Here is a 21,426-nt window from a genome sequence, read left to right as displayed (position 1 = left end):
ATGCAGAGAAAAGGAAACCCTTGTGCACTCTTGCTGGGAATACAGATTGGTGCAGCCACTGTGGAAACAGTATTGTGTTTCCTTCAAAAATAAAAAATGTTACTGCCTATGACCCAGCAATTCCACTTCTGGAGATATATTCTAAGAGACCCAAAACACTGTATAGAAAGAATATATGCATCCCTATGTTCGTTGCAACGTTATATTCTGTAGCAAAGATTTAGAAGCTGCCCAAGTGCCCATCAGTAGGTGAGTGGATAAAAAAGCCCTGGTACATTTACATAATGGAATACTACACTGCTGTAAGAAAGAAGGAAATATTATCTTTTGTGAAACATGGACAGACCCGGAGTGCATTATGCTAAGTGAAATAAGCCACTTGGAAAAAGACAATACCATATGATTTCACTTATGTTTGGAATCTAATGAACAAAATTAACACACAAACAACATAGAAATAGCCACATAGATACAGAAAACAGAATGAAGGCTGTCAAAGGGAGGGGTAATAGGAGGCTGGATGAAAAAGGTGAAGGGATTAAGCAAAAAATAAAACCACAACAACTATTCATAAACACAGACAACAGTATAGCAATTACCAGAGGAAAAGGGGGTGGTGGTGAGGAGGTAGGAGATGGTAAAGGGGGCATAAATGGTGATGGGATGAGACTTGACTTGGAGTGGCGAACACACAATGCAATATACAGATAGTGTATTATTATAGAACTAGATGCCGTCGCAGGTCTCGGCCGTCGCAGCTGCAGCGGCTTGCCTAGGCCCTCTCATCCCTGGCTTCGTCCGGAAGGTCATCTGGAAGGTTGTTCAGCTGTCCAGTCTAATTAGCATATTATGCTTTTATTATTATAGATTGTACACCTGAAACCTATATAATTTCATTGAACAATGTCACTCAATATAGTCAATAAAATAAAAGAGAATCATAATCCACCATAGGATACCCAAATAGGTGATAGCTAAATATAATTAAACAATCTTAATGGACTCAGAGAAAAAGGCAAATTATATTTATGGGTTAGTAATGTCTGATTATGCCTCTATCCTTAGCTCTGGGATTTCATTTTCTACTGCTCCTCAGAGAAGGTTATGTTGTAATGTATTCCACTGTTATTGAACTAAAGATTTGTTGAGGTGGTAGGTTGTGGAGGAAGAGGATTTGTTTTACTTTCCTCTCCTCTTTCCCTATATTCCCTTCCTTGGATGCAGTGGTTCCAATCTAGTTCTTTGATGCCCTATCCTCTATTGAGTATATCCCCCCTGCATCCCTCAGAATGAGATCAGGAAGGAATGGAGTGGGCTGAAATGTTTGACTTTAGAAGAGATAAGATCTCAGTATTGCCCTCTAGCTAAGACTTTTCCCCTTGGAGAGGAAGCTCTTTTTATACAGAGGGTTCTGGAAGAGTTTCACATTGACTTCTCTTCCAACAGGAGGTATTTCTTTGATCCTAACTGAGAGTCTGCTGGTGTTGTTACAAGTAAAGTCTATGTAATATGTGGGACACCTCTGAATGAAGACAATAGAGTTTCTCATGCTCATGATAATCTATATGCAGCTCCCAGCAACTTGTCAGATTTCATAGTGAAGTGGTTTACTGTTGTAACTTTAAATGACCTCTGCTCCAAGCAGCTGGATACTATGAGCTGTAGCTCCTTGGATGTGCTTGTCTCTCTATGTTTGAGTTGGATGACTTACCCTGTGACCTTATTTCTAAGAAAGCTTTAAGAAAAGTCATTGATATTTAGTTTTCCTAGCTTTTGCGTATCAGGAAAGCAGTGACAATTCTGAGCTTATTACATGTCAGAGCTAAAAGAAAAGTCATTAACCTCTTTTTTATTTAAGTTTACAAAGTAAGTACGGTTTTCCAGGGGGGATATTGTTATTGTTTTGTGCTTCATCCTAGCCCAGATCTCTTTTCCCTTCAATCTTATTTTTCCTAAGAGACCTATCAGCCTTCCAGAGGGATCTCCTGAACACTGAAATAGCCTATTACAAAGCAACCATTACTACCAACTTAACCACAGAGTCCTCACTACCGATGGCTACACTGTTGTATTTTTTAACCACTCCAAGATATGCATATTGGTCTAGCTGCTTCATATAAATTATAATTTCATATTTTTCAAAGAATAATAGTTATTTTTAATCATTATCTACAATATATCAAGGTTGTGAGGTTGTAGTCATAAGCAGAAACTATTTTAAAATATCATATTCTAAGATGGCAGCTGAAATAAATGAAGAGTAGGCAACAACTATGAATAAATTATTGCTGGTGGGTCAGAAGCCTTGAGAGCAAGATAAAAATCTGTGAAATTCTTGAGGGACTGTGGAGGACATAGAGAAACATCAGATCTTCCCTCAGACTTCACTGAGAGTTTACTGAGATTAAGGGCCTTTCTTTGGGTAATCATAGTCTGATGAAGGAGATGACATGCAAGAAAAACACAAAGAGCACATGGTAAGATCTTTAACAGAAATGAAGACCCCGTGGCTGCTTGACTGGAGTGGTACAAATAGAGAAGGCAAGGATAATTCTGAGATTTCCTAGTGGCTGGATGGTATCTGTTGTTGCCAACAAATAAGATGCATTTGGGTAAAAAAGAATGGGAGAGGTTACTGTGGAGTATTTTTATGTGTTCTTATTTCAATACCGTAATATAAAATATATAATGTATTCAAACGTGACTGTAGAGAAAAGACCACTGTATTCCAACAAAGTTCTCTACTCTGAAGTGACAGATTGCAGGCAAGGGAAAATGCTGACTGACTCAGAAACAGACAAAATAGCAAAGCTCAGGTTGCCAGAAGAAATAAGGTACTTATATGGTTCAGAAGCAGATGGAATGGTATTGCCAGTAGAAAATTAGAGAGGTCTGGGCAGTTATTCGGATTACCTGGCCCACTTCCGAAGATAATATAAAGAATAACCTTATTGAAATAAATATATTTCTCCAAATTTATTTCAAAGTAGGCTTGGGAGAAGACAGAGAAAGCTTTAGAGGTGAAAGGTGTAACTGTACAAGCAGACCATGATTTGGGGGTAGCTCTTCATAATTTCCTCTGTGTGCCACATTCTATGGCTCTGACAGGAAGCTTCCCTTGTTAAGAAGTCACTTTACTTGTTTTCTCTTGGTACAGATGACATTTTATGATGTTGTAAGTGCTTCTTTTCTTCTTTTCTCTTGGTGTAGATGACATGTTACTCTCTTGTAAGTTAATTAAAAACTAAAAGAGGATTTTAAACTATTTACATATATATATATATGTGTGATTATGTTTGTTTGTAATCTTAGGTGGGTTAGCCTTTTGTATGTTTGATTTTCCCAGAAGTAAATATAAGAATGGAACTTAGCCAAGGAAATTTCCAAGTGGAAAACAATAATTTGAGTATTTGCAAAGAGCAAGAGTTTCATAAATACTTAAAACTTCTTCATACTCTGAATGTTCACTATTTGCAGCTTTTGTCCTAAATTCTTATTTTTGTCTTGGGTTATAGACTTCATCCCCTTATGCAATAATTTCCACAACACTAAGTTTCTTTACTGTGCTAAAGTTTAAGTTCTGAATTTTTATGAAGTATATAAATTTTTTTATATTTTAAAAAGGAAACACTTCAGATACTTATTCACCTAGGCCTGGAATAGTACCAATTTGATTGATAGTAGAATGTGGATACCATAAGCTATTCCCTTCCACCCTCTCCTCCCCATACACACATATTATTTAGATTTAGATGTCTACACAAGGAATCATTGCAATTAAGGATTATTTATCAATATATCTAGAGTTTTCACATCAGTGGTGTTCAGGACCATAAATTGAGATGGTGGGAGCAATTAAAAATTTAAAAGCATGTTAAGAAGAGTGCCGTGCATATGCCAGATTTGTGATACTAGGAAGAACCTTGATGCTAGGAAGATCAATAGGGTCAGTCACCAAAACAAAAGTACAGAGTCAGACCAGAGTCACAAGGAACGACTCCTGCTGCCAAGACCATTAGGGCGAATTGCACTTGCTTTGTCCTTCACTATTGTTAGTCAGGGAAGATGCTAGAAACAGAAGGAGTGATGTCTTTAGCTGAGAGTCAGGGCTTTGCAGAAAATAGACTGGGCTTATTAACAACTATTGTGCTTATTTGCAGCAACTTGAACTCACTTGAGAGCATGAAGAAAGAATATATTCCTTTTTTTTTCTGTTAAATAGTATTGTGTTATGCTCCACATCTTCAGGTCTTCTTAAGGAATTCATTGAAAATAGGAACAAATTATTCTTTGATTAATGATAGGTCATTGATTGCCTTTAATTTTTATCAGTTCATTCTATATTTTAGGGTTACAAGTTCTTATTCTAAATTGCTAATTATTTCGGTATGCTCACTATGAATAAGTATTATTACTTTTGAAATACCTGTAACTTATTCTCTGTGTGTTTATGTATATGTATATGTATGCACACTTGATATCAATTTCTTTGAAAAGACAACTTGTTTTTTCCTCTAAAACTGTTTATATCACAGAATCCATGTTGGATTTCACACAATAATGATGCTTTTATATTACTAACTGATCCTCTAATAGGAAATAAAAACTACAGGGTAGAATTGAATACAATTCCAAAACTTAGGAAAAATTATCTGCAAGATGTGAACCCAGTCTTCTCATTTGCAGGTGAAGATGCTGAAACTTAGAATGGCGAAGTGGTATACCTGATTACTGACAGAGGTTTAGGAGGAGTCAGCCCTCCAGGTAGACTATTAAATCCTGTGTCTGGATTTTCTACTTCTGTGGCATAGAAGAATCACTGTTACACAGCTTTCTTCCACTGAAGAATTAATTGGCTACTGAGTATGTGAGCATGCAAGTTACTGAGTTTTAGCATGACAGATAATTCTACACAAGCCTACATCTCTTCTTTCTTCCTGGTTGGTATTCCCGGTTTGGAAGACTTTCACTGCTGGTTTGGCATCCCTGTCTGCCTCCTGCTTGTCCTGGCTCTGCTGGGGAACAGCATAATCATTCTCACCATCAAACTAGAGCCTAGCCTCCACCAGCCTATGTATTTCTTCCTTTGCATGCTGGCAATGAATGACTTGGCTCTTGCCTTTTCCGTAGCCCCCAAGATGCTTGGTATCTTCTGGTTGGAAGCTCATGGGATTGACTTTAATATCTGCCTAGCACAAATGTATTTCATTCACACATTTTGTATAATTGATTCAGCCCTCCTAGTTGCCATGGCCTTTGATCGGTATGTAGCTATTTGCATCCCACTGCGTTATACAACCATCCTGACAACAACCATGGTCATTAAAATGGGTCTGGGTAGCATGACCCGAGCTACTCTTATGGTTTTGCCCTGTCCTCTTCTCATTAAGAGGCTACCATATTATACCCAAAATGTCATCAATCATACGTACTGTGAGCACATGGCTGTGGTGAAGTTGGCCAGTGCCAACACTCTCATTAACAGAGCATATGGAATCTCAGTGGCCCTTTCAGTGATGGTATTGGACCTAGGACTCATAGCCATATCCTATATCAAAATCCTCCAGGCTGTCTTTCAGCTCTCTTCCCAGAATGCTCGCTCTAAAGCACTGGGCACCTGTGCTGCCCATGTCTGCACTATGCTTGCCTTCTACACACCTGCGCTATTTAGCTTCCTAACTCACCGCATTGGCAGGAAGGTACCTCCAAGTGTCCACATCATTTTTGCAAGTTTGTACCTTCTGGTACCCCCTACAGTAAATCCCTTGGTATATGGTGTCAAAACCAAGCAGATTCGTGACCGAGTGATGGGTCTCTTCTTCCCAAACAAGAAAATTTATGAAAAGTGAAATATATATATATATATATATATATGTATGTATATATATATATATATATGTATGTATATGTATATATATACTCATGTTGGTAGAATCTGTTTCATGAAGTCCTAGTGCATTAGCAATATTTGCAACCTTGTCCCCAACATGCTATTTCTCCATTCAGCTGTGTCTTCCATCAGAGATATTTGATGCTGCACATTTATATTTTCTTTCTTTTAGAAATAAAGGATGGCCTCTTTATTGGAAGCTTTCAATAATGTTAGCAACAATTTTTATTTATTATTGATATTATTTCACATTTTATATTTATTGATAACATTTTAATCTCCTAAAATGTGGGATGACTAGGCTAATTATTGTCACAATTTAAAGCTTCTCAATACACTGGACAATGTATTTTATGTAAACAGGTGTGTGTTTTAATTTTTATTTGTTCCATGCCCTGTTTAAATGTTCTTAAGTAATAGTGATTATTCCCAAGTTTCTTTTGATTTATTATGGTAATAATGATTTAATTTTCAAATAGTGATCACTGTGTATTTGCCTGTTTATTGGGTACTTTACACGTATTTACTTTTTTAGTCCACAAAACTATGCAGTGGGATAGGTGTTTATTATCATCACTGTATCAATTAGTAAACTAAGACAGAGGGGTTAAATAAGTTGCACAAGGAAGTAGTAATGTAGAATTTCAACCAGGTACTGTAGTTTCAGAAAACATGCCTTTTAGCTTGCAATATTGTCTACCGTGTTGGAAGGCTTACACTTATTCACTTTAAGAATATGGAAATCTGTTTTTAAATATATTTTATTCTCTTACATATGTTCTGTTTTTTTTGTTTTGTTTTTTGATATTGTGGTAGATATTCTAGAGTCTCCCTTAACCCCTTATTATAATTTTCAGGGGTACTTCTATTTTACTAGATAAATATCCAGTCAATGTAGCCTTTTATTGCTGTTACTATGATTTCCAAATTTAAGTAAAATTTCTAGAGAAAAAAAATCCTACTTACTGACATTCAATACCTTTTTGAGTAATGTAAATTATTGGTCACATTCAGTAAGTGCTTTATTTGAAAACAATAAGTTTCTTAATTAATAATATTAATTTAATTTTGCATGGAGCACAGGGGAAACTACTTTGGGCACATGTATAAAAAATCTGTGAAATACATTCTTTTACATTTTGCTCATTTCATTGGTTGAGAATTCATTGAGTTGGAAATTGATGATTTTTGACCAAAGTTTATATGTATTTTTTAAATATTTGAAGAACATTTGTGTGTGTTCAAATAAATTAGTTCCTCAAAACTGGCTTTTATGTGTGTGTTTGTGTTTTGTTTTGTTTTTAGCTATAGAAATACTCTTGTTTGTTGCTGACTACATATGTATCCTATTAACTTTTATAGGTCTTATATAGTAGTGTGTTTTGTTACACTGATGTAATTCATTCATTTCCTCAATGAGTATATCTTGGGAGGCTTTATCAGATATTTTAGAGCTAGAGCTGTAGGGAGAGAAAAGTCAAGGTCATATATTGCTTCCATCACTAATATCTGGTGAGTTTTACTTTTAAGTTTGTAAATTGTGATTTTATCATTAATTGAATGCAAAATTTTTTTATACTTTATAGAATCAGAGTAAGGTTTAAATGAGATAATGAATGGAACACAAGAATCACAATGGTCAACAAAACCTTCTGTCATATGTACCAGTGTCAATGCCATGATATGATAATAAATTAGCAAAGTTATTTTTCCATGTGTCTAAATAGAGTTCCTGACTAGTTATCTCTACCCAGAGATGCTATTTCTTCATTTAACATGTCCAAAAGTGAACATTTTATTCTTATTCACTCACCTAAATTACCCTACAAAATTTCTTATCTTACCAAATCACTGAAATCAGGAAGAGAGAATCAGTAGTGTCATAGATTATTTATTAAAAGTCAGATATATGCCAAAAACATGTGAAAAACAAAGTGAGGAGGAAAAGTAAATGAATTAAGTGAAAAGAAAAATAATCCAGCAACTATTCCAGATAATGTAGAAAAAGATAAATTTAACATAATATAGTTTTTAAAATGTGTAAATAATTATGGAACACCAAAGTAATACTGTGTCTGAGAAAAAAATCTAATTAATCATGTTTAAAGAGATACCAAGAAAAAACTGAGTTCAGTCTTAAAGAATGATAGTAAATTATCAGGTAACAGGGAAAGGGTTTCCAAGTAGAGGTAACATCACAATTGATGTAAATAGGCAAAGTAAGAAAAGTGAAAATACATCCAGAAGTCAGTAGTGTTGTAAAAATAAAAGAAGAGAACTTCAAGGAAAAACATGTAATTAGAAAAGCAGCAGGGTCTTTCAATAAGAAAATATATAGTGAGTGACACTATGAAGGGCATTGGTCACCTTGGGAAATAAAGGAGAGTGCAGTGACACTGAAGAAAATATCCACACAGTCTTGTACACATGAATAACCTTGGATCCAGGAAATAAATCTAGTTCAAACCCTGAATATTTTACTAAATGGCTACATGTTATTTTGCTATGGAGTCTAATGTTACTCTTTATCAATCACACAGAATATGAACATGTCAGATCTATGTTCATACAATCCGTACCAGCTTGCGGCTTCTTTCTCTGAATAAAATCTGATTGGAGTACCACTTTATCCATCAATTTATGGAAGCTTTTTCCCTATACAGTAAGTCCTCATTTAACATCATTGATAGTTCTGAAACTTCTACAGAAACAACATATATTGAAACCAATTTTAAGCTTAGGCTAATTGATGAAAACAAGAGTTAAGTCTCCTTGGCATCTCATCCACTTTATAAGAAAACTATGTTGAATGAAATGACACTATACAAGGACATGCTGTAGTGTCAATTAGGACAAAGATCATATGATCATAAAAGCTTGAAATATTTACTCTGTTTCTTTACAAGTCATTTGTTCACAAGGTGAATAGGTGACGTTCATAAGATTTTTAGGTTGATAAAGCTATTTTGTATGAGATGGTAATGGTGAATACATGTCCTTCTACATTTTTGAAAAACACAAAACTTTAAACCACAGAGTGGTTCTTCAATTAAATACAATTATTGAGGATGTTGGAGGATTCCTATATGTGGACTATAACAAAAAAAGTCCCATTGTATAACAGATGAATGAAATAACCTCCCTGAAGGTGATGTTGGGAACAGGCACTGATCTAAGTAACTTTGGAAATGAGTTGATTGTTAGAACTAAAGGCAAAAGGGCAGTCTAGTTGACAAAGTTTTTCTCAGAGAGGCAAGGTTTATAATATCATAGAGGGCTTTAAACTGGAAATTACCAATGAAATAAATGGATAACGGATGGTCGAAGGATCGTGTTTCACTGTTGAAGGAGAAATATACTGATAAGCAAGAAGAAGAGGCCAGAAGGATTGAGGTGGTCATGAATCAAAGTGACAGATATTAATAGGAACTGAAAATTAGCTGAATTTAGATATAAATGGTTACATATAGAAATATTTATTGATATGTTCACTTACATAGGTTAGCATACACACAAAATTCCTTGCTCTGTCATCAGAAAGAACCATAAAGAAAGACAGGTAGCAAAGCACCAAGCATACCTATAATCCTGTTCAGGAAATATCCAAGAAGGGCCTGGAGCAATTTTTAATGCCATAAGGTAAGTCACACACACACACAAAATTGAATGATAATGAAAATTAGAAAAATGATGAGGAAAAAGAGGAAGGCAATTACTGAAATCAAAATAAAAGAAAAAGAATTTAGTTCATTATCATTAGAATTTTCAAGTTCAAACTGGATTCATTCAGTTTTTAAAGAACACCACAAACAACATTTTGAATCAGAGGCTAACCAATTACATTTAAGTGTGTTTTTAAAACCCTTTCTCACTGAAAGATTGAGGAAAGAATTTTACTGACTGAATAAAAAGTCTTTATGATTCTTCTGTCTCTTATGGCATCTGTTGATGAATTAATTCCATATCCATAAAAAAAACTGAAATTGTTTAAACAGTGGTTAGAGCCTGAGTGTCTTGAATGCAAACTTTTTTTTTTACCACACAATGAATTTGAGAAAGCACAGAATCTTTCTAAGAACAATGGTTTCTCTGAGTGTTATTTATCTATACTAATAAAAGGGTAACATGCTAATTAGACTGGATTGACCAGACATCTTCCAGATGTCCAACTTCCCTCCAGACAAAACCACAGTGACAGGGGCCAAGGCAGAGGCAGTTAGGGGTGATCAGGCCTGTGGGGGAGCAAGCAGTTAGGGGCAAATTCAGGCAGGAGGCAGGTAGAGGTGGTTAAGGGTGATAAGGATGTCAGGGGTACAGTTACCGGTGATCAGGCAGGCAGGCAGAGGCGGTTAGGAGCCAGAGGTCCTGGATTGCAAGGGGGATGTCCGACTGCCTATTTAGGCCCAATCTGGACTGCCAGATTGAAGAGGGTGCTCGCCAGATTGAGAGACGAACTCCCACCCCACCCCCATGCATGAATTTCATGCACCAGGCCTCTACTATGATATAAAATAAGAAATAAAAAATCAAGAAGCATCCTTAGAGTGGAAAATCATAGAAGCTCGATCTTGAATCTGTTTGGTTTTCACACCATACACAATAGGATTGAGCAATGGTGGGACAAGCAGGTATAGATTGGACAGAAGAATATGAATGTAAGGTGGAATATGGAAGCCAAACCTGTGTGTAAAGAAGGAGAAGAAAGCCAGGAGATAAAACTCAAGGAAGACACAAATGTGAGCAATGCAGGTGTTGAAGGCTTTGAGCCTGGCTTCTTTCTGAGGCAGACTGAAGACAGTTATAAATATTTTAATGTAGGATAGTGTGATGAAGATTATATCAAAGCCAAGTACACTGAAAGCCACAAACAGACCATAGATCTTGTTGATTCTAATATCTTCTGCTGCCAATTTCACGATGGCCATGTGCTCACAGTATGAATGGGAGACCACAGTGGTCCAGTAATACTTCAACCGGCATTTGATGAGGATGAGACATGGAGCCACAAGAAGGGCTCCTCTGAGTGTCACTCCAACTCCAATCATAGTGAGAAGTTGGTGGGTAAAAATGGTTGCATGTCTCAGAGGATTACAGATTGCCACATAGCGGTCCAGGGCCATGGCCAACAGAATACCTGATTCAATGCATTGGAAGGTGTGAATAAGCCACATCTGTAAGAGACAGGCATCAAAGTGTATCTTGGGCAGATGAAACCAGAATATTCCTAGCATTTTTGGCAGGATGCAGGTACTGAGAGTAATGTCTGTGGCTCCAAGCATTGCCAGGAGGAGATACATGGGCTCGTGGAGGCTGCGCTCAGATTTGATGATGACCAGGATCAGAGAATTCCCAAACAGAGCAATGATGTACATGGCACAGAAAGGGATGCCAATCCAGGACTGAACCAACTCCAGACCAGGGATCCCCACCAGTGTCAGCACCGAGGGCATGAAGACTGTGCCATTGAGCTTGAACATGATGGCTTAGAACTCCCTGCTTTAGAGCTTATGATTCAAGGCAGTGTGGGTTGAGTATCTCTCTTCTATTTTCTGTTCTCACCTAGATTTCTGCAAAATCTGAAAATTTTACCTAATAGAATAAGAGCCAAAAATTAAAATTTGCTATGGTTGTTTATTAGAAAGTGTTTCTATTATCACAATTGGATCAATTAATAATATCTGTATTTTTCATATGAATACAAAACTGATATTATTCAATATTATTTTAGTGGAATAAATAAGAAAACATAAAAAGCAAAAACATATATACTCTGCAATATTAAATAGGTAATTATATTTGTTCAGTTTATGATTTCTGATTAAAATAAATAACAGGTTTTAATATATTTTTACAAGCACCTTTGGATACTATTAAACAACTAAGTTTCCTGTATGTTGCACTTACTCGGCTATGGAAGTGGTAGTTTATGATCCAAATACGTATTTGCTGGCAATTTTCATATTTAAGCATTAGTTCAATTCCTTGGACATTTACTTTTCTCTCACATATTGAAATTAGACACATAACTAATACAAATTGAGGTCAATATCCTTTTATTAGGTATCTCCTATAGATGGGGCTCTGTGCAGGGTCTGGATAAACAAACAATAAAGCTACAGAATTTATCAGAAAATGAGGCTGAACTCATTTGACTATTTTGCACTTCAATTTTATACGAGAATATTTGGTCTTATGATTACACTATCTCATGTTTCCAGAGTCTATGTTTCAAAGCTAATAATTATCTTGCTGTGTGATAAAAAAAAAGGCTTATTTATATTTGCAATAAATTTTTTGGTCATTTTTCTAAATCAATTTAATTCTACTCCAAGAGCCTCTACTCAGAAAGGCTACACCAAGGCAAGAAGAATATAAAAGAACAAAAATTATCTTCTCGTTTCTTCAATTTCAACAAAAATATGAATCTACTAGTAAGTCTGAATGTACATTTTTGTAATAGGACATTAAATGCACATATATGCAAATGTTAGATGGTTTCCTTTAAGATTATTTCAGTTTTGAAGAATCAATACATTGAAAATCTCACTTATCTACTGTTGTAAGCAATTGTTTAAGTGATTACTGAGTAATCCAGGATGCAGATAATATGTAATCACTAATTAGTAGTCTTCCCATCAGTTTAGCTCTCATATATTCCCTGAATTTATATGGACAAGGCCTACTTCTTAACTCTCTGGATTGATGTAATTATTCTATTTATGACCTTTGCCAGTCCTCTCACTAACTCTTACCTCCTAATCCTGACTATTCAATTACCATATCATCACAAACACACACACACACATCAGTATTTAGAAAATTAGTCCAGTCAGGCTCATTTCAATTATCAGTAACATGTACTGATTTTTGCTTCTCTCCAAAGTGAAAAGAAAAAAACTCGGTTTCCAGATAAATGGTCTTGTCCATCTTGAATTTTTCATGCTTGCTGATCACTTTCTTTGATAGTCTCTATTAGCTGTGACAGAGCCAGAGTTGGTCTGTGATCATATTATACAAGAGTCAACACCACCTGAAGGAAGCTTTCTTCTGAGGATGACTTAATACCAAAGAGAAAGCTGATTTCTACTCTGATAAAGATTTATTATCATCTAGTATCCTAGAATCATATACTTGGCAAAAGCTCGAAAACCTTATAATTCATATTGTTCTTTAAAGAACATTTAATTTTGACCACTTGGCTTTGTGTGCAATCAATTCCACCAAGAGCTACACATCTGAGGAGCCAGTTTCTATTTTTATAAAGTAGTTTAGAGAGATCTATTAAATGACTATCCTCCAAATTCCTACTAGCACTCTGTAATTCCACCCAGTTTGGTGTTCACTTTTTACTTATGTTGGGTGGTCACAGACTCTCTTTCTTCAATAAGGTTGTGCTAAATTATTTTCAGGCATCATGGACATCTGATTGTAAATGAGCCAAAAATGTTGTCTACTCCATTGCTCCCTTAACCTCATAAAGCTATAAATTCAAAAGGTTATTTGTTTGTTTGCTTGTTTTTCTGAATCGCCACTCATCTTCGCTAGAGAAAGAACACATCAAGCTCTCTAGCCATTTACCTCTCCCTTATTAATTCTTATTTTCAGCTCCTCATACCTTCACAGAAGTTCTTCATGTTTGACCCATATTCTCTTAGTTTATCATTGCTGCCTGATTCACATGTTTCATGATTCACATTCTTTTCTAACTTTTATTCATTATAACACATTAACTACTCCTTGACCACCTGACACAATACCCTTGTTCCCTTACTTATCTACCACCAAGTGTCTGAAAACCTCACTTTAAAATCTATGCATTTATTTTATCCAACAAATAAACTAAATAACATTAGAAAAATATCACAATTCTGGAAAGGTTGCCACTAAAAATTATGCAGCTCTGAGTTCCATGGCTGATTTCTAGTTATTTCTATTCATAAATTTCTCCTTTTTCACTCTATAATATAATTTATTCCCAGCAGCTATAAGGTATTTGTTATAATTTTACTAACTCTCATTTTTCTCTCTCTACCATTCTATAATCCAGTAGGAACAGAGTCTCTTCCAGTTAATTTCCCTAATTAAGTTCTGATAACTACTTATGATTTCCTACTCCTACTCTAGAAATGTATTACTTCCCCCCCAAAAAAAAACCCCAGCATTTTCATCATGCACTCATTTACTAATTATTTCGTTTATGATAAAATATGTTTCAGTTTTAAACACGTTTTCTTATAACAAGTGCTGTCATTTTCTCTTGCTAATATTCTCTATGTCATTTTAATTGCCTCTATAATCCTGAGTGATAATTTGCAGTGTTTTGTTAATCAGTTTAAGAGATTTTTCAAACCATTGCAATAAGCCTTTGTATCCACATCTTTTTAAACTTACTATTCTGGAAAAAAAAAATCAAAATGAAATTCTATCCAAACAAAATGAACGGTTTAAAGGTCTCTTCTAAGTTGATATTAGTGAGGAGCTCTACATAATTTTCTTTACAAAATTCATGTTTTGAACCTATAATCACACTTTATCCTGTTTTTCTTCCTGCATCAGAACAACTCCCTTCGTTGCTCTATCTGACTCCCTTTTACACTGATGCTGTGAATTCCATTGAGGACTGTGCTCCTCTCCATGGTTCTCTTTACACTCATTTTATATATCCCCTGCCCAGCAGTATTGACCAGTCCATAGTGTCATTACCCACTGGTTAAAAATAAATAAATATTGCCTCTACATAAGTCTAACCTGAACAGAGCACACATACACTAAACTGCCTTCTAAACAGTTCCATCTTGGTGAAGTGTCTCCACTTCCAGGAGCAGGGACAAGTAATAAAAACATTACCTTCTGTATAAAGAATCCCCTAATATTCTAGACAAAAATAAAATTTTCTGTCCTCAATATATGACTATTAAATACACCTACTTGAAATTAATATTTTATTTTATCTATAACTATTTAATATAAAAAACGCATAAAATTTAATGCAGATGCAAATTCACTTACCCTGTTTTCAGGTGTATATCTGCATGGAGAAGTGTGGGGATTAGCAAAAGTGAAGAATAAGTCCAAGATAAATGCTAAGAATCTGAGTATCTTAACATATAAGCTTCCTCTTCTTATCTTTTAGTACTATATTCAAATACTCACCTAAGTCAGGAGATATACTTGCCTTAGTTAAAGATCTAAAGAGATTCACCATCGATGACAAGGAAAACCAATGGTGGAAGTGCTCACTAGACCAAGAGGAACTCAGTACTACTTGCTTACCCTCTCATGTCTTAGGTGAAATCCTGACAACCTAAGTATCATTCTCCTTTTAGCATTTCATAAGAGTGACCCCTCATGCATAATTATAGGGTGTAATTTCCCACAGTCCCCATAGATCCTGTCTAACATTTCTCTATGTAGACTTCAGAAATGCTTAGAGAAATATATACTCACAAGCTCAATTCTTCAGTCTTTTTATGTGCCTGCATTAACATGCTAATGTAACTATATATGCAGTTATAAAGAAATTGTTTTCAATGAGACAAATAGAGGACAAATATAATGTCAGCAGTTGGGCAAGACTATGATGCAATTCTCCTGAGGAATGGAGTTAATAGAGAACATGTCATATACAATATAATATTTTTTCAGCTTTCAATGGCTTGTAAAAATGAATGTACAAATATTTGGGAAAAGAAGCAAGTATGAATTCCAGTACCTTATTTCCAGTATATTCAGAGGCTCATGATTTAACTTCATGAAGCTGAAAGAAAGAAATGGAAGTAGAGCACCCTCCCTAATAACAGATAATCCAAACACTTTTGAGATACCTATTTAGACCCCATAGATTTTATTCTGTTTAAATCTGTAAACAACATTCCTATCTTTTATGGAAATAATTATTTTTAGAACTGTTAAACTGTAATATATAGTTAAGAAAGTGAAGGAAATATAGAATCAAATATGTGATAGCAAATATGTGTATTGATTCCAAATCTTTAATTTTCTAGGCACTTTGTTACTTTCAAATGTTACTATTTGACACTCTGACTTTGCATTTCAAGATAAGTCAAGTATCAACCAAGTAAACTGTAACATTTTAAAAATTTTAATGAATATAGAAAATTATTTTAAAATATGAATAAATAGCTGGATTTTTATCATACCTAGAAACAAAAATTAATCCATTTGCACTTTTATTTCACTAAAGGCCAATGAAAATTTGTTCTTGAAAAATGTTTATATTTCCAAATTGACTTTTTTTTTTATAATACACACTGAAAGACACTGTTCAAAGTTTTCTGTCTCCACTTCTTTATAATGTTACAAGAAATTAGACACTATAAATCAGAGTGCAGAATTTTTCTAGAGTTTATTGAATATTTTCCTAATTTTTTATAGAAATATATTTGAAATAGTCATCTGCAAAGTCAAAAACAAATGAATGTTATATATATTTAAGATTTTCTATAATAAATTTAGTCCCATGCTTTCCTATTTACTTTTACATATTTTAACCGTTTGTATACTATTTATCTGAATAAGTCATACCTCTCTCAGAGTATCTTGGAGACACCATGTTGAACATTTGGGAAAATAGAAGTTCAGGCCATGGCTTTATTTGATTATTGTATTTAGGCATAATTTTGTATAAATGAAAAATAAAATATAACTTTTTAAAATTTTGGTAAGATACTATTTAAATATAGATGAGTAAAACTAAGAAACTAAGTGATAATTGGTTTTATTCAAAACGTCCAAAATTGCCCAGCTGGTGTGTCTCAGTGGTTGACCCCTGACCTATGAACCAGGAGGTCACAGTTCTATTCCTGGTCAAGGTATATGCCTGGGTTGTGTGCTCCATCCCAGTGTGGGGGCGTGCAGGAGGCAGCTGTTCAATGATTCTCTCTCATCATTGATGTTTCTCTCTCTCTCTCTCTCTCTCTCTCCCTCTCTCTCTCTCTCTCTCTCTCTCTCTCTCTCTCTCTCTTTATACATACATATATATTTTCTCCCCCTCCCTTCCTCTCTGAAATAAATAAAATAGATTTAAAATTTTTACAAAATTATGCTATCTTAATTCACTTGACAACCCAGTTGAGGCAATAGGTACAATTTTCAGGGCTAGCAATATTATTTTTGTAGGTATTGTGATATTGGCAAATATACTATGGATTTTGGAGAAATAGAGTTGTTAAGACCTTGCAGGAAATTTGGTAGTGTTCAGCATCAACAGAGCACACTGTTGGTGAAGTTGTGGTTTTCCAATAAGACCCCATCATTTTTTTATACAGCACTGAAAACACAAAGGTAATTCATATGGTGTCTCTATCTTCAAGGCAGTTCCATCAACTTTGAGATGATACAGTCACAAAGAAAGTTCATGATATTAAGGTGCTAAATCTAATAATAGTAGCTCCTATGGTGAACTCAAGATCACTGGAATGAAATTTGAAAGTCTTTCAAAGCCTTTCTACCTTGAGAGAGAGAAAGATAGCAATATCAATGATAGGAGAGAATCATTGATCAACTGCCTCTTGCACAACCTACACTGGGGATCATGCCCAGGCATGTGCCCTGACCAGGAATCAAACTATGACCTCCTGGTTCATAGGTCAACACTCAACAACTGAGCCATGCCAGTTGGGCAGAACTTGCTTTTTGAAAAATATTTTCTTATATATCAGATCTTATCATTAAAAAATGTTAAAACTTATCCTTTTATACCTACTTCACCTTTTCAATTCAAAGTCCAATTCATACTTCTATTATATAATAATTCTATTTATGTCCTTTTAAATATTTTGTGTAAAACAAGTGGTAATTATAAATACATTTAAATGGATAAATTATAAATTGACTTAATGTACAATTTATCACCACAAAGTAAAGACTTTAGAGATGTAATGAAAAAGATTATAATGAGTATGATCATAAAAATTATAGATACAATTTTACTTCATATACATCAAATTCTAACACTCTATACTATTTCCTATGCAGTGTCATCAATAACACTTAATTTTTAAAAATTTAAATTCTTTATTATTGAAAGTATTACATATGACTCCTTTTCCCCCATTGACCTCTTCTCAGTTGCTACCGCCCCCAGCGCATGCTCTCATCCCCTTACTGTCTGTGTCCATTGTTTATGCTTATATGCATGCATACAAGTCCTTTGGTTGATCTCTTACCCCTACCATCAGCCTCCCCAGCCTTCCCTCAGAGGCTGGATGGTCTGTTCGATGTTTCTATGTTTCTGGATCTACTTTGTTCATCAGTATATGTTGTTCATTATATTCCACATATGCGTGAGACCATGTGATATTTATCTTTCACCACTTATTTCACTTAGCATATTGCTCTCAAGCTCTATCCATGCTGTTGCAAATGGTAAGAGTTCTTTCTTTTTTACAGCAGTGTAATATTACATTGTATAGATGTACCACCATTTTTTAATCCACTCATCTGCTGATGGGCACTTAGGCTGTTTCCAAATCTTAGTGACAATAAATTGTGCTGCTATGAACATAGGGGTGCATATATTCTTTTTGATTGGTGTTTCTGATTTCTTGGGATATATTCCTAGAAGTGGGATTCCTGGGTCAAATGGGAGTTCCATTTTTAATTTTTTGAGGAAACTTCATACTGTTTTCCACAGTGGCTGCACCAGTCTGCATTCCCACCAGCGGTGTTATGAGGATTCCTTTTTCTCCACATCTCTCAGGGCTGACCAGCAGACCCTGAGTGATGGATGAATGATTACTTTGACACAGGATTGCTGTGAAAGAGAGGGCTAAGGGACTGCCTGGCTAAAGTAATGAGACAGCCTTGATCACCTGCCTCTTCAGGCTTTTATTGTAACAGAAGTTTGAGATAAAGTTTATTTTTTAGATACAATCAGTAGGGTAAGTAATCTCGGGAGGACACAAGTGTCTGGAGTGTCCTTTAAGCAAGGACACCTAAAGATTAAGCATAAAGATTCTAGTAAAACACCCAGGGGCTCAGATTTGTTTGGAAAAGTCAAGGCAGGGTCTGCCACCTTCGGCAAAGTCCCCCAAGAAGCCCCCGACCTTTTAGAGATTCCTCCTTACAGACTTTCCAACCAAGTTCTATGCTTCCCCACACACATCCTTTCCAGCACTTGTCATTTGTTGATTTGTTGATGATAGCCATTCTGACAGGTGTGAGATGGTACCACATTGTTGTTTTGATTTGTATCTCTCAGGTAATTAGTGACTTTGAGCATGTTTTCATATACCTCTTGGCCTTCTGTATGTCCTCTTTTGAAAAGTGTCTCTTTAGGTCCTTTGCCCATTTTTTTATTGTATTGTTTATCTTTCCTTTGTTAAGTTGTATAAATTCCCTATAAATTTTGAAGATTAAACCCTTCTCAAATATAACATTGGCAAACATGTTCTCCCATACAGTGGGCTCTCTTGTTATTTTGTTGATGGTTTATTTTGCTATGCAGAAGCTTTTTATTTTGATGTAATTCCATTTGTTCATTTTCTCCTTAGTTTCCATTGTCCTAGGACCGTGGTCGGCAAACTGTGGCTCACGAGCCACATGCGGCTCTTTGACCCCTTGAGTGTGGCTCTTCCACAAAATACCATGGCCTGGGCGAGCCTATTTTGAAGAAGTGACATTAGAAGAAGTTTAAGTTTAAAAAATTAGGCTCACAAAAGAAATTTCAATCATTGTACTGTTGATATTTGGCTCTGTTGACTAATGAGTTTGCCAAACACTGTCCTACGAGATGCATCAGTAAAGATATTGCTACATGATATGTCTGATATTTTGCTGCCTATGGACTCTTAAGATTTTTATGGTTTTCCATCTTATGTTTAAGTCTTTTTATCCATTTTGAGTTTATTTTTGAATATGGTGTAAGTTGGTGATCTAGTTTCATTTTTTGTTGCATGTCTCTGTCCAATTTTCCTAATACAATTTATTGAAGAGACTATCTTGACTCCATTGTATGCTCTTTCCTCCCTTGTCAAATATTAATTGAGCATAATGGCTTGGGTCTATTTCTGGGTTCTCTGTTCTGTTTCATTTGTCTATATGTCTGTTCTTGTGCCAGTACCAGTTTTGAGAACAGTGGCTTTGTAATATACTTTGATATCTGGTATTGTGATGATTCCAACTTTCTTCTTCTTTCTCATGATTGCTTCAGCTATTTGAGGTCTTTTTTGATTCCATATAAATTTTTGGAGAGTCTGTCCTAGATCTGTGAAATATGCCATTGTTATTTTAATCGGGATTGCATTGAATGTATAGATCTCTTTGGGTATTATGGACATTTTAAGGATGTTGATTCTACTAATCCATGAACACAGTATGTTCTTCCACTTGTTTATATCTTTCCCTATGTCTTTTTTCAGCATCCTGTAGTCTAAGTACAGGTCTTTTACCTCATTGGTTAAGTTTATTTCTAGGTATCAATGGTAAAAGGAATTCTTTTTTTTTTTTTTTTTTTTTTTAGTTTCTCTTTCTGTGAGTTCATTATTGGTGTATAAAAATGTCATAGATTTCTGGGTTTTAATTTTGAATCCTATTATGTTTCTGAATTCATTTACAAATGCTGGAGTCTTTAGGGTTTTCTATGTACAATATTATGTCATCTGAGAATAATGAGTTTTACTTCTTCATTTCCAATTTGGATACCTATGATTTCTTCTTCTTGTTTGATCGCTATGGCTAGCACTTTTATAATAATAAAAGCATAATATGCTAATTAGACCAGACATCCTTCCAGACGTCCTTCCTTCCAGACAAAGCTGTGGCAGGTGGGGACTGAGGCAGAGGCAGCTTTCATGGGAGCAAGGGCCAAGGCCTTTGCACGAATTTTGTGCATCGGGCCTCTACTGTTGAATAAGAGTGGTGAAAGTGGGTATCCCTGTCTTGTTTCTCCTTTTAGAGGAAAAGGTTTTAGTATTTACCCATTGAGTATGATGTTGGCTGTAGGTTTGTCAGATACGGCTTTTATTATGTTGAGGTATGATCCCTCTATTCACATTTTGCTGAGAGTTTTTATCAAAAAAGGGTGTTGGATTTTGTCAATTGCTTTTTCAGCATCAATTGATATGATCATGTCATTTTTGTCTTTCAATTTGTAGTTGTCTTTCTTTGTAGTGTCTTTATCTGGTTTTAAGATTAGGGTAATGCTAGCTTCATAGAAAGAGCTTGAAGTGTTCCTTCCTATCGAATTCTTTGGAATAGTCTGAGGAGGATCAGTGCTACTTCTTCTTTGCATGTTTGCTAAATATCCCCCATGAAGGTGTCCAGACCAAAGATTTTGTTTGCTGGAAGTTTTTTTATTACTGCTTCAATTTCATTGGTAATTAAATGCCTATTCAGGTTTTCTGATTCTTCCTGATTGAGTTTTGGAAGATTGTATTTTTCTAGGACTATGTACATTCTGTGTAGGTTGTCCAGTTTTTTGGAGTAGAATTGTTAGTAGTATTTTTTAACAATCCTTTGTATTTCTGTGGGGTCAGTTGTTACTTTCCCTCTTTCATTTTTTATTTTGTTTATTT

The 21,426-nt window shown here is 35.1% G+C and overlaps 2 protein-coding genes across 2 annotated transcripts; one reads left to right on the top strand and one right to left on the bottom strand.

Moving 5' to 3' along the window:
• The first annotated feature begins 4,895 nt into the window (after positions 1-4,895).
• LOC103303489 (olfactory receptor 52P1-like) lies at positions 4,896-5,849 on the top strand. Its single transcript, XM_008160488.2, has one exon. It carries the CDS (start codon positions 4,896-4,898, stop codon positions 5,847-5,849), a length of 954 nt encoding a protein of 317 aa, XP_008158710.2.
• Positions 5,850-10,416: 4,567 nt separating this feature from the next.
• Positions 10,417-11,367, bottom strand: LOC103303466 (olfactory receptor 52A5-like). Its single transcript, XM_008160467.2, has one exon. The coding sequence runs from the start codon at positions 11,365-11,367 to the stop codon at positions 10,417-10,419; it is 951 nt and encodes a 316-aa protein (XP_008158689.2).
• Between the last annotated feature and the right edge of the window lie 10,059 nt (positions 11,368-21,426).

The sequence above is a fragment of the Eptesicus fuscus genome, chromosome 13 (assembly GCF_027574615.1).
Source record: "Eptesicus fuscus isolate TK198812 chromosome 13, DD_ASM_mEF_20220401, whole genome shotgun sequence".
NCBI lineage: Eukaryota > Metazoa > Chordata > Mammalia > Chiroptera > Vespertilionidae > Eptesicus > Eptesicus fuscus.
Note: the sequence above shows the minus strand (reverse complement) of the source record. Positions and strands in the feature narration are given on the sequence as shown.

Bases quoted from the DNA above. Each gene is read 5' to 3' on its own strand.
- LOC103303466 (XM_008160467.2), bottom strand. From the start codon at position 11,367: ATGTTCAAGCTCAATGGCACAGTCTTCATGCCCTCGGTGCTGACACTG.
- LOC103303489 (XM_008160488.2), top strand. From the start codon at position 4,896: ATGACAGATAATTCTACACAAGCCTACATCTCTTCTTTCTTCCTGGTT.